We start from the raw sequence: 13,679 nt of genomic DNA, 5'->3' as shown, positions 1-13,679 counted from the left end.
TCAGCTCTCACGTGCTACACTTGTGTCAACGTTAGTGATAATGAGGTGTGTAACAGGTTCGCCATTGACAGGCCTTGCCCAGAAGGTAAGCTTTACTCTCTCTCTATCTCTCTTTATTTGCTCTGTAATAATTTTTATGCAACAGTTTCTTCGTAGCTAAGTGGTTAGCGTATGCGCCTTTGGCGTAAAAGACACGGGTTCCCGACATGAGCTCATGTGGTTCGGATTCCACGTTAATCAGTAGGTCCACGTCTCATATAGTCTCGTTGCTTAACGGGACGCTAAACTCAAAATCAATTCAATTTCTATGCGTCAGCACACGTGCATGTTGTATACTTGATATACTCTTGAGAATACCGTGTTTTTCCAATGCATATATATGAATTAAGCATATCTAGATCGCAAACGCTGGGAGCAGTGAGTGGAAACTGACTAGATGGTTTTCAAATCCCGCAGAATGCGTTGGGTTTTTTCTTTGGATTGGTGTTAGCGTCCCTTTCATCACTAGGGCTAGACGTAGACACAGCTTAACGTGGGAAGCAAACAACATGAGCTGCCACTGAGAATCCAACCAGAGTCAACCACGCCAAAGGCATATACCTTAAACATTTAACCAAGAAGAAGCTCCCACATAAGGTGTTTTAGTGATATGGTGTTCCATGTTGTACTGATATATCATATCTTTCAGCTCCCTAGTGGCTAAGCGGTTAGCGTACACCTGTTTAGCGTGAGAGACCCGAGTTCTATTTCCGACGGAATCTCATGTGCTTCGGATTCCACGTTAAGCTGTACGTCTACGTCTCATATAGCGTCGCTACTGAAAGGGACGCTAAACTCAAGATCAAACCATGTCTTTCTCGGCCGAGACGAAACCACCACTGCAGATCGTTTAAGTGCTTGAATTTCATGAAATGCGCCGCAAACTTGTCTGGAAGCATTTACCAATGACCAACAATCCCGATTACTTGATATTGCATGACAACTGATGATCATGAGTCACTGAAAGGTCTGTAAACACTCCTCATGAGTTGCAATTTTAATCCTTTCCTCATTCGGCACACTCTTTGACGTTTCTCTTACCTTCTACACCCTCTTTTGACATCTCAGTCATTTATTGGGAGGGAGGACTTCGGGCGGTGCATTGTATGGTTAAAGACTTGTTCGCATCACAATCTCCAGATTTCGTTCATCATGAATTTCATTTATTAGTTAAGCGATGAGAAAGAAATGTGACTACAGCCGGATACTGCTTTGACTCTCCAGGTATTGTCAATTTCCCCTTGGAATTGGTCTTTACCACCCCTTTAATCAGTCTTTTCCCCATTTAAAATCGGTCTTTCCCCTTTGAAATTGGTCTTTTGCTCCACTTGGAATTGATCTTTTACCCCTTTGGAATCGGTCTTTTGCCCTCTTGGAATCGGTCTTTTCCCCTTTGAAATCGGTCTTTTGCTCTCTAGGAATCGGTCTTTCCCTTTGGAATCGGTTTTTCCTCCGTTTGGAATCGGTCTTTTCCTCCTTAGGAAACGGTCTTTTTCCCTTTCGAATCGGTCTTTTACCTTCTTTAGAATCGGTCTTACTGTCTTGGAATAGATCTTTTACCCCTTGGAATTGGTATTTTTCCCCTTGGAATCGGTTTTCCTCCCCTTGGAATCGGTTTTCCTCCCCTTGAAATAGGTCCTTTTGCCCATTGGATCAGTCTTCCTTCCCCCTTGGAATCAGTTCTTTTCGCTTTGGGATATCTTTTGCTCTCCTTAGAATCGGTACTGTGTCTTTCCCCATTTGAAAAAATTCTGTGGGCGGTCTGGTATGAGTCCCAGATTCAGTTACTGAAAAAATCTGAAAAAGTTAATATAACGTCTCAATATAAATTTTATTTCTACGTATTTTAGCAAGGAAAGTTTAAAAACAAATGAAAAACAGCATTGCCAAACATGAACTAATACCATTTTGCTCCATTATTAAGGGGAGCGGTTGTTCTTTTGAAGGCAGTTGAGAGGAAATATCTCATACTCAATTCCAATGGAATGTGGCCTCATAGTATTTCATTCAAAAAGCTACCGAGTTGTTTAATTTACCAGTTGTTTATGTAGGTTTTGTACATATAGTCTGATATTGTATATATGTGCGTGTGTGTTTTATTTAGGTAAGGTGTTGTTGCTGTCGAAAGAGATAATTACATATACAGTTTTCCAAAATAGAACACATATAGGATTTCTTTCTATTTTTTGTTTCTCAAAACGAATAGGCCTATAATTTATTTCCAACTATTTCTTAACCACATTTTAGTTTTCGTTAACACAGAAGCTTTAATTACTGTGCGCGTATGGTGTGTGTAATGGGAATCTTATAAAAAACAGAGAGAAAAAAGAAGGTGTTCCTGCGCTCAATTAGTTATTCATAGTTTATCCCTCTTCTCCCAAACGTATATTTTACCCTGTCACATCTCTTTCTCTACACGTTTATACATGTGATTGTGTGCGTTAGAATGCTTAAGCCACAGAAGATACTTCGCCGGAGAGTTTTGTTATCCAACGTCTTTGCAAATATGGAAGACCAGTAATGAGGGGATTCAAATAGACTGTTCTCTAGAGTTCCCAATGAGTAGTTGCATAGCACATTAACATATCAAAGAAATACAGTATTCGATAAACCGGGTTAAACTTCATGAAATTATGCAAGGATTAGCGTAGAATTCGCGGTCTTCTTTTGAGTATTTGTGATACGAAGCCGTTTAACAGCGAAAATAAGAAATTGCTAAACACTCGTAGCTCGTTTCCTAATGTAAGTGAATTTCCCTTATCCTGCATATCACGTTTTAGGAGTATTTTCATTTTGTCTGTCTGTCTAAATTCTATTAGGGTAGCGTTGAAGACAATAAAGTTTGTGCCTGAATACCCATATCTTTCTATACAATTCAAATTGTATTTACAGGAATGAACGGTATTTTACTGAAAATAACATGTTATCTTTTAATATAAACCAGTACCTATCTTTTCCACAAATTTGTTATCTCGTAAAATAACATGATCATATAACTGTGAAATTATCTTCATAAATGAATAAATTCTTCATTTCGAAATATTTAACAATGCATTATTTTGAATTCAATTTTTCAGGAACAGCCTTCTGCCATACCGTGCATGTGATGGACACATCAGGGCAAAGCACGTTTGTAAACAAAAGGTGTGCTCTCGCATCGGAGTGTACGTGGAAGACTGTTGGATGCAGATCAACCAAAAATGAAACGGTAAGTCTCTCAAAACAAATGAAGGGATATGGGGTACATCTCAGTGATTACAGTGTTCTCTTCTACTGCCTGAATCAGTTCAATCCAAGTGTGTGTGTGTGCGTATGATAGACAACATCGTACTCTGGAGGTTTTCTTCTCAAGATCTTCACTGAACTCTTTCTACTATCTTTAACCCCTTTCACTGAAATGACGAGTCTAGCTCGTCATGGCTTCCCAGTGCCAAATCGCACAATGACGAGCTACACTCGTCATAAAATTTAAAATATTGTAGCATCACATAGGGTTACGATATTGATGTTTTGAAAGTTATATAATGATAAACCATTTAGAATACATTTTTATAACTTACATTTCAAGAAATTTGATGCAACGGAAGGAGGGGCAGGAAATTCAGAAAATAAATCGTAGTGGAAGGGGTTAAGCACATACATTTGCTACCCTTTTGCTCGCACAGTGCACAATCGTAACGCTTGAAGCCAGAAAGAATTATTTCACCAACAAATTTAAAGCAGTAATTTTACTAAAGGTTATTGCAAGGTCATCATCACTTGCAACGAAGCTTCCGCCGTTTGCCTACTTCTGCAACCATCTTTATTTAGGAAATATCTTTAATTATCCATCTACCCCACGTTCCTATTTCTTAGAAGAGTTCCGAGAAGTTTTTTGTATATATTCCAAGCTCACTAACACTTAACACCTATTATCTCTTAGCTTCTCATCCATATACAGTATATAAAAATGAGAACAAATGAGACAGAATTTGAGGAATCAACATCAGAGATTTCCATTCATGGTTGTTCACATAGATAATAATTCAATATTTTGATTCTTGAGAAAGATTTAAGAATGACTCTGGAATTGTTTGCCTAAGCTTAACAATTCATTAATATCCGAACGTCTTTTGCATTTACGTAAATTTCAATCGTAAAAATCGTGTGCATTCATATTCTATAAATTTCGTTTAAATTGAGCCTTATGACTCTTCAACTTTACTGAATTCCAGCCTCAAAGCACTTGAGTCCTTTCATTTTACTTATTCTCATTCATGAATAGTAAAGTTAAAGTCAAGCCTTCTGAGCTTTTGTTGCATCCCTTATCATGCCTTGATCAATTTCATCTGATGCTGACAACTGCAAATTCCTTTATCCATATTTGCAATTCGAATTTATATAGGGAATAATACATATTTTCTTTGGTGCGTAGTCCAGAGCTTAAATCACTTTTTGAACGTTTTCCATTTGTTACACAAAATTGACAATGAAAAGTCAATATTTCGTTAGGATTGTATTCGTATATGTCTGAATACAATGAACGTTTTAATATTTTCTTCTTAGTTTGACTCGCAGAGAGTTTTTGAATCTGGTTTTAAGTTCTCCCATATTAGTAACAATTTATTCTTGTGTGACGAGAAAAGTAGTAATACTTTAATGTTTTATTTTCAGAAATTGAATATTTTCTCTACATTGAGAATTCTTTGTAAGCTGGCAGTACTTATTTCATCCTTTGTTGTGCGTCTTACCGTATCGCAGGTATTCTTGCCATGGCAAGAGGCAAAAATTCCTAGTCCAAATTCTGTTTTTTGATTGCGAGTGTTTGATATTTTTTTAGGTTTATTATTATGGCTACCACTTTCATCCGAGAAGCCATGAGCGTACAGAGACATGGTACTTTACTTGTGGGACTTATTCTTAATTCACTTACAATAACCATTTTCATGTTTTCCAATGCTATATTTATTTCTCATTGCTTTAACATATTATTTTGATTTGTAATGCTTATCGGTTTTATTTAATTTTTCAAAATTAGCTTCTTTTATTTGAGTTTTATAAGTTCATCGTAAAGTATGTAAGTAATGCAACATTAAAATAGAAGACGGGAGTACGATGGCTAAGCGGTAGAGTGCTCACCTCAGGGCGTGGGGTCCCTGGTTCGATCCCGGCCAATTAAGTTTATGGTGGACAACATCGTTTCCATGGTATTTCTCCGGGCACTCCCGTTTCCTCCCACTTTTCATTCCACCAATTCTTCCAACATCATTCACTTGCTTTAGTTAGTGTCTCCCTTAGCCTTACGGGCATAAAAGCTTTCATTTCATTAAAATAGAAATAACAAATTAAAAAATGTGTTTTATGAGTTAAGTTGATCAAGTATTTAGTTTTGTAATAAATGGTCAGTAGTAGCGTAAAGATTAGTTTTCCGTGCAATATTTGAATATTAATATTAATAATCGTGTTCTAGTCCAATATCAAAGTTGAAACTTGTATTATAGTTTTTCTGTAGATGTATATTCTGCAAAGTAATCAACTTCTTATTCCCACCAGATCTATCAGGCTTAAAACTTTGCTAAAATTACAAAATTTCAACTTACAAGTAATATAAACATTATAGGAAGCATGTATCAGTGCTGTTGCTCTAGTTACGAGTACAGTGAGTGCAGTACCTATTTAATTATAATAAAAAGGATCAAATCTGATATTTCGTTTCTTCATTGTAAACTTCAGCTCTAAAAAGAAAAATCTGTTAAATTTTGATACTAAAATTAAGAAGCAATTTTCACTTATTAGGGTTTGTATCTATTAAGGATTTACATATTAAGACCAAATTAAAGAGCAGAAAGTTCTGAATAAAATTGTGTTTGTTGCAATCTTTTCGAATAATCCGTTCTCAGATATTTAAGTTTACTCTAACATCTGGAAAGTCATTAATTGGCACGTGATGCTCCACAAAAATCACTCACAAACGGGCTGAGATAATTTTTGTCTTTAAGCCTGGTGGTTCCAGTTAATATGGCAGTAGTACATAAAAATGTTAAAAATGATCAATCGACTCTCATTGGACTACTTCGTAGTTCTATGGATTGATTCTTACGTAAGTGATTAATTCCACTGTGCTTTAGAGACTTGATGCGGAAGTTTGTTAAATAAAAAGTTAATAAATAAAAAGACAAGTTCATAATGTTGAAGATATCAATGTGTACTAACAATAGAAGTAATAATCAGAAAACATTTGTGCATTATCTTCTTAGAACGCTTCTTCATCAATGCTAAATGCAACTTCCTATTTATTTTTAAAAAATGCACATTCTTGTACTAATATAAGAGAAATGCTGGCTGAAGCTAAGACGAAGGTTAGAATATAATTTTATAATTATATTATAATAATATTTATAATATAATAATAATAATATTTATAATTATTATTATATTTATAATTATATAATATTATAAATATATAATATTATAATTATATATTATAATTAAATTTATTATATATTATTTATATATTATATATATATATATTATTTATATTTATAATTATTATTATTATTATTATTATTATTATTAACTTAATCCCGCTGAAACTTTGAAAATTGATGAAACTATGTTCTGCAATTTTTAATATATATATATATATATATATATATATATATATATATATATATATATATATATATATAGTGGCGGATCTAAGGGGCTATAGACCCCCCTTGACGCTCAGGTATACACTGGATAAAATGGGCTTCAATCTTGCGTCACACAGGATAAAACGGCAAAATATGGTTTAGCCCCTCCCTTGATCATATACTTTTTACTGCTATATTTTATATTTTTATATAATCTAAACATTTCCTGTCGATTTTCAATATTTTTAGACTGTTCTATCTAGTTTTATTTTGAAAATTCGCTTTTAGGAATATATATGTTTTGTCAATTTTTGTGAATCTTTGTCGAAATATCGATTGTGATGTTTCAAAATTTGCGGTGTAAATCTAAATTAATGAATTTCGTATTTTCTGCCATGTAAATAATGAAGTTTCATCTCTAACAGCTTATACAACATAACTGTGGGACTTAGAACTTAAAGATTTCATTTTCTCATTTTTCAAAATTTTGGGCCCATTTTTGAAATTAGGAGACAGTCTTGAAAACATATAAGTATAGTATATAAAATGTGTAATTATATTTAATTTTTAGCTATAATGAATTTTGCTTTTGTTTTCAGATTTGCACCTCCTGCTGTGATGAACAGTATTGTAATGAAGAAGTCCCTACAGATTCTTCCAACGCCATTTTGATTAATACTCACTCACATAGTCAGCAGAAACACATAGATATATGGTTACTTCTCTCCTGTACTTTTTTGGCCATATGGACAATGCGGAGACAATATGAGTTGACGTGACAATAGGGACATTAGTTCCTAATCATTTTAGTAGCATGCCTAGCGCGAAAAACTATAAGAAAGAAATTGTTTGTGTTCAACGTTGCAGATCCCGCACACATTGCTAAAGAAATAGCTTATTTGTTGCTATTGTATTATAATATATTTCTGATAAAATATCTGTGTCAGTTCCCGAAATGTTCAACCTATACAAATGAAAAGCGAAAATTCTGTATAGAATCAGCATTTACAAATTCTTTTTACTTACCTGAGTTATGGTGATAGTGTTACCAGAATGGGTTTAGTTATTATCAGGTTTGCTTTTACTTGCTATTCCTATAGTGAGGACCAATGTATAAGGGAGAGCGTTAATTCAATGGTTAGCACTGAAGCTTAATGTTTCTGCATTGAAAAACACAGAGAAACGTAGTCAAACAGTACCAAAGGTCTTAAGAGTGTATAGGATAAGCATTTGATGCCATATTTGATAGTTCAGAAAACTTAAAACAGACACATTAGCCAACGCTTATTCTTTGCAAAACAAAGAACTTTTATATGTAAAGGTGAAGCTTGTACGAATACGGTATCTATCTGTTTTCATATAGTACATTTAAGCTGAACAAAATTGAGATCGATGCATCAAACTGATTGTTTGCTCGAATATGTAACTTAGAAAGTTTATTCTTATTCAAATATTTGTTTTAATAAATTTAAAGAATATTACTTGAGCATACAATCACACGATATAAGCAAAGGAATAAGAAATCATTACCCACATTTTCATAAATGACAATTATTTAAATTATCTTATAATCAGATTTACGCCTCTGCGAAGAAGAGGCAACTATTTTGTGTTTTGCTATATAAAAAGTTGATGGACAAGACTCATCAAGCGTTTCCTGTGAGCTTTTGTACTGGTTAAGGCAGATGGACATTACATTACTTCAACATATGACAACAGGAATTCGAAATGTTTTTAAAGAAAAATTATTGCGTGAAACAAAAAAATTACAAAGATGTATTAGAAGAGTTTGGGGAATGGTTAAATAAAGAGAAAAATAACTGTTAAGAATACTATTTGTAAACAAATTGCTTTGTTAGAGAGGTAATAAAAAATATGTTTCAGAAATTAACATTACAAGGGTGGAAAGATTATTAAAATTGATGGAAATGTTGAAGATAAAAAACCTTTTGCGAAATGAATAGATTAGCGAAGGACTTTAGAATACAGGAACTCCTAACTTACTGAAAACGAGCTGCCAGTCATAGCTAAATTTCTTCTTATGATATCCATTTTGGTTCTTCACTTTCGTGTTCTCTGTTGTCAACCATGTTTTCGTAACTCTAAACCTGAAACTATTTTTTCAATCATATGAGAAATTCTTTAAATATTAAAAAAAAATATGTATAGAATACAAAATGCATGAATGTATATTTAATCTTAGTATAAAAGAAGTCCACCTAAATTTACCACGTAATTGGCATACTTCCTTGTGACTTGTGAGTATCTATTCTAGTGGAGAGATTATTTACGCCTTAGTTTTACAGGAATATTTGCTTAAAGTTTCAAATTTTCATTCATTACATATACGAGTTTTATGAAAATAATAATGAGAAACTGCATCAGACATAATTCGATGATAGAGGTGATTAATTAGTAATAATTTAATAATCCATCTGCCTGTTGTTTGTTAGTTCGAAAGAAAAAATGTGCTAAAGACTGAAGTTCTAGTTGATGAAATTTTTGGTATTACGTAACTTTGTAGAGAATTATAGCTGTGGTGGACATGACTAATCGATGGGATAAGTTTGAAACTTTCACGGCACATCCTTCAATATATTTATACAAAAATACATATTTGTATCATATTTACCAATGTTAATATATCGAATTGACAATCAGATGTGTCGATGGTCAGTCATTATCCTCCTTAGATAAATAAGGTAGAGCGTACGAGATCAATTTCAATATGGGAAAGCAAATGCTGTTCTAAAAGAGAGCGTCATTCCGTTCTAAGGAATTAAGAAACTTTGTCTTCAGAAGACATAAACAACATATCTCATTAAAGTAGTAGTTTCATGAAGTGTGGTAACGGTACAAATGTCTCACTCCTTTCTCAAACTTGTGTAAATTTCTACTCAAGGAAGAGTTCTCAAATATCGAAATGTGTTAATGGTGAAAATGTGTGCTTATCTTCTAACAATTTATATCTATATATTTGCGAGTTTTTATGCGTGCAAGTGAAGACTTAACAAAAGACCTCGCAAAAATAGGGTCGCCAGTTTCTTTTTAAGATTAAAAAGTAAGTGAATGATAAGTTTAAAGTGGAATACCAGAGAAGTATTTAAGTGTGAAATTATGTGATAATGCGAAAATGTATTTATTTGTATGCATGACTGCTCAGAATAGTATTTTTGTGCCAAAAATAGTTTTTAAATATAATGTTTATACAATGTTATCCGTATATTTAAAAAAAATATACGTATTGTACCACTAGCACGAGAAAATTAATAAGAAAATCCTTCTTACTTATATTACAGGGTGGCTCATAATTATGTATACGATGTTTCAAAGACTGCGATAAAGAAACTAACAACATAACTTGGACATACAATTGAACATAAACACATTATTCTCATACTTTTCCATACAAGAATTTTAATCTCTGTTCTCCATGGTATTATACACCAATGCACCATCCAAATCGATAGATGCCTGGAGACAAAGAGAAACATTGTCACAAGCAGCTTGACAGACCCGTACTGCTATCCTGTGAAACTCTTCTGTGAAAGCTTACCGTAGTTCGGCCAAATTGCGTATGTGATGTTCATACATTTTGTCCTTTAAAATACTCCCCGTAAGAGAAAGTCAAGTGACGTGAAATCTGGAGATCGAACTGGCCCATCCACAAACCCACGTCAATCGATCCAGCGGTTCTGGAATATTTCGTTTAGCCACTCTCGTAGTATGGCATAGTGTGGGGCTGCTCCATCTTGCTGTCAACAGTGACCGTTATCTCCACTCTCACGCGTTGCCATATCCAAACTCTATGTCCAGAATTATAAATACTACAGTCAGTCAAATTGGTGTACATAATTATTGGGCTACACTGTACTTCTGAGCATGCACCAATGTGTGTATTAGAAAGCAGGGCGGGTAAAACAAATAGGTCACGTTCCTTGTGATTGCTATTTAAGTATAGTCTTGTCTTTTTAAAAGAACCCGTCCACCCACCTCTTCAAGGAAAGTTCTGAATTCTTACCTACAGTTGGTATTAAATCAAATAAATACATATTTCTTTTTGCCAATTTAAATTTTTATTTTTAGCCAAATTATTAGAATTTCCTGTGTACACTTGCCAAAACAATCGCCTTCTAAATCAAGTTGGATGGTCAAGAATTTTTGAACAAGGGTTTACATTTCACTTTAAATTTCTGTTCATTTAAATTCGGAATATTATGTGTAAATTATATGTCTATATAAAAAGACAAACTAGTGTGTTTAATTTTGTAGTCACTCTATACATGACAAAAAGTGTTCAAGAGTTTTTAATCTGAAAATATGGCCGACAGGAAATATTTAATATCATTAAATTTCTTAGCATAATTACCACACTTTGTTTAGTCATAGAAAATCTGACTAATTTCAACTCCTAAAATTGTGTGTGTATGATTTTTACCTCAAGAAGCCAAATGCGTAGACGTCTACTTTGTTTTCTATAAACGGTAAATATTTCAGTGTTTCTAATTCGAAACGTCTTTTTGCCTAGTCACTTCAGTTCACCTATATCTCGTAAAAGTAATAATATTATAAATGCATGTAATTTTGTTTCATTTGTCTAGTCACTTTTTTCAAGTAAACCTCGTGTTTCAAAGTATACTGCATATACATAAACAGAGATGTATTAATTTATTGTAATAAAATATTTTAAAAAGAATGCGTACATTTACTTTAATCCAGTAAATGTAATATGAGTACTAGTACTAATATTTTGTGACACGATTAACTACATCATAAAATTAAGACATACACAAACAAATAAATAAATGTAATGCTACTTCGTCCCTTCTTCTCATACAACCATCTTTTAGTTATACAAGTATTTAGAGAGCTTCGAAATATGGTGTTGGAGGAAGATGGAGATGATAAAATGAGCAGAGAAAGTAATAAACGAAGATGTTTTAAAACGGGTAGGAGAGAAGGGGACACTTCAAGCCTACGTGTTTCGTAGAAAGGCCAATTGGATTGGGCACATCTTGCGAAGAAATTATCTTCTTCTTACCGAAATAGAAGAAAAGGTGTAAGGAAAGCGAAAAGTAGAAAGAAGAACACAAGTGATTAATGATTTGAAAAATATATGATAATAGTATTCGGAGTTGAAAAAGGAAGCTGAAGATCGAGAAAAGTGGGAGAAACTTTACAGGCTCAAATCTAAATTAAAAATAATAAAGAGAAATACCTCTTTAATCCTAGTGCCTGCCAAAACGTAAAGTACTTAGTAATAATATTGGTTTATTCAAAACGAAACATGTAATTGTAAATCAGGCTTTGTTAATTATTCATACAACACAACACAAGCTAACATCCTTGAACTAGTAATTAATAATGCCTTCAAGAATCATGAATGTAATTGTTTATGTCATGCATAAATTAATAAATTACCATATCCTGGAATGTCCAACATTTGACACAAGAATAATAACTTTTATGTTTTACTTTTGTTTTCTTTTTTTAAAACAAAAAAGTTATGAAAAACATATTAAAACATATGAAAAAATAAAAACTGGGTCTTACACTGTATCGTGCTGACATTTTCTATTCCTATTTTTCAGTAAATATTAGTTTTCTTAGTAATTCTCCCTTTTAATAGAAATTGCCAAACATTTTTTACAACGTAAAATATCTAAAATTAAGTTGAAAATACACTTGAGCTTGAAAAATACGAACAAAATAGACCGAGAGATTATTCCTGACTGTTGAACGAGACAATGGTAACCAACGGACCGGTTTCCGAACTGACTTCTTGGGGCTGCGTTGGAAGGATTGCCGAACTCTACCTACTATCCGCTGTCTCCTCTGAATGCGAAAGACGGCCGGTGCTGTTGCCTTTGTACAGGCAACCTGTTTCCATAAGTTGTGTAAGTTGAGGCTTAATAGAGTCTTGTCAGGTGGATCGATACCAAACTGTCGCCGAAAGTTGCGTTGAATGTGACAACGGACTTCGTCTTTACGTATTCCTCAGTACAAAAATGCCTTCTGTTTTCGTATGGGCACCATCTTGAAAAATTTATGGTCTTAAGAATAGCGGGCATTTCAAACAAAACTTGGAGTATCTAACAGAAATCCTTACCACCGACACTTCTCTCCACACACACTAGTACCTTGAAAACAAATAAAGAGGTACATTCATTATTAGACACTCAGTAGATTAGATTAACTAATGGATCACTCGTAAGTTAGACATATATACTGTAACGTACCTACTACCCGATATAAGTTCAGACTTCGGTATCGTTCCTGGGAAAGGGAGCGTTTAAAACTCCCTCCATATTTTATAATTAATAATAAAGGCAAGTATGGGTCTATCAAAAGGAATATATATATTCTAACTGGGTTAACCAATCCCCATAAACTATCGCAAATACGAAAAATTCCGTTCTCTCGTAGAGACTGCAAAGTGAATTGATTATTATACATAAATATATCTATAAATCTAAAAACACAGTGGATTCTAATTGAGGAAAAAGAAAAACTATATCCGTGTGATTTAATAACAAATTTATATGATTAAATATCAAAATTGAGTAGATCCAACAATAACTTTGGCGTTATCTTATTCAAATAGGACCTTACAAAAAGCCTGAAGGGCTGGTTACTACATCTCACTTAAAAGAAAAAAAATATATGCAAATTGGTCCCAATTATCTTACAAATTAAATATTTTAAACAATAGCGATATAATATGTAAATTTTACAACTTACCAATGCTGCAGATTAAATAAGTACGTAATATATGAAAACTGTGCTAACTTACTTGCTTCACACTTAACAACATCGAAGATTTTAATTTAAATATCACATCTTTTAATTTTTCCACCCATAACTATAACTTTTAAGAAACGTATACCATATGGAACTAGGATGAACTACACATGAATACACAAATGCACTCATGAACTACACATGAGTTTGAATACACAAATACACAACCATGCACTTAACTTTTATGCTTATATTGTGTTTTATAAATTTGACTTCCATTACATA

The 13,679-nt window shown here is 33.3% G+C and overlaps 1 protein-coding gene across 1 annotated transcript in view; it reads left to right on the top strand.

The window, feature by feature from the left end:
* Positions 1–11,349, top strand: part of LOC145672103 (ly6/PLAUR domain-containing protein 6B-like) — a 57,928-nt gene extending 46,579 nt beyond the window's left edge. Inside the window, exons 3-5 of the mRNA XM_081741371.1 lie at positions 5–85; positions 3,117–3,247; positions 7,253–11,349. Coding sequence (XP_081597497.1) covers positions 5–85; positions 3,117–3,247; positions 7,253–7,432 — 392 coding nt within the window. The 3' untranslated portion in view covers positions 7,433–11,349. The remainder of the gene's footprint in view (positions 1–4; positions 86–3,116; positions 3,248–7,252) is intronic.
* The last annotated feature ends 2,330 nt before the right edge of the window (positions 11,350–13,679 follow it).

The sequence above is a fragment of the Thermobia domestica genome, chromosome 15, assembly GCF_964235325.1.
Source record: "Thermobia domestica chromosome 15, izTheDome1.hap1.1, whole genome shotgun sequence".
Lineage (NCBI taxonomy): Eukaryota > Metazoa > Arthropoda > Insecta > Zygentoma > Lepismatidae > Thermobia > Thermobia domestica.
The sequence above is the reverse complement of the archived record's forward strand: the minus strand, read 5'-3'. Positions and strand labels throughout refer to the sequence as shown.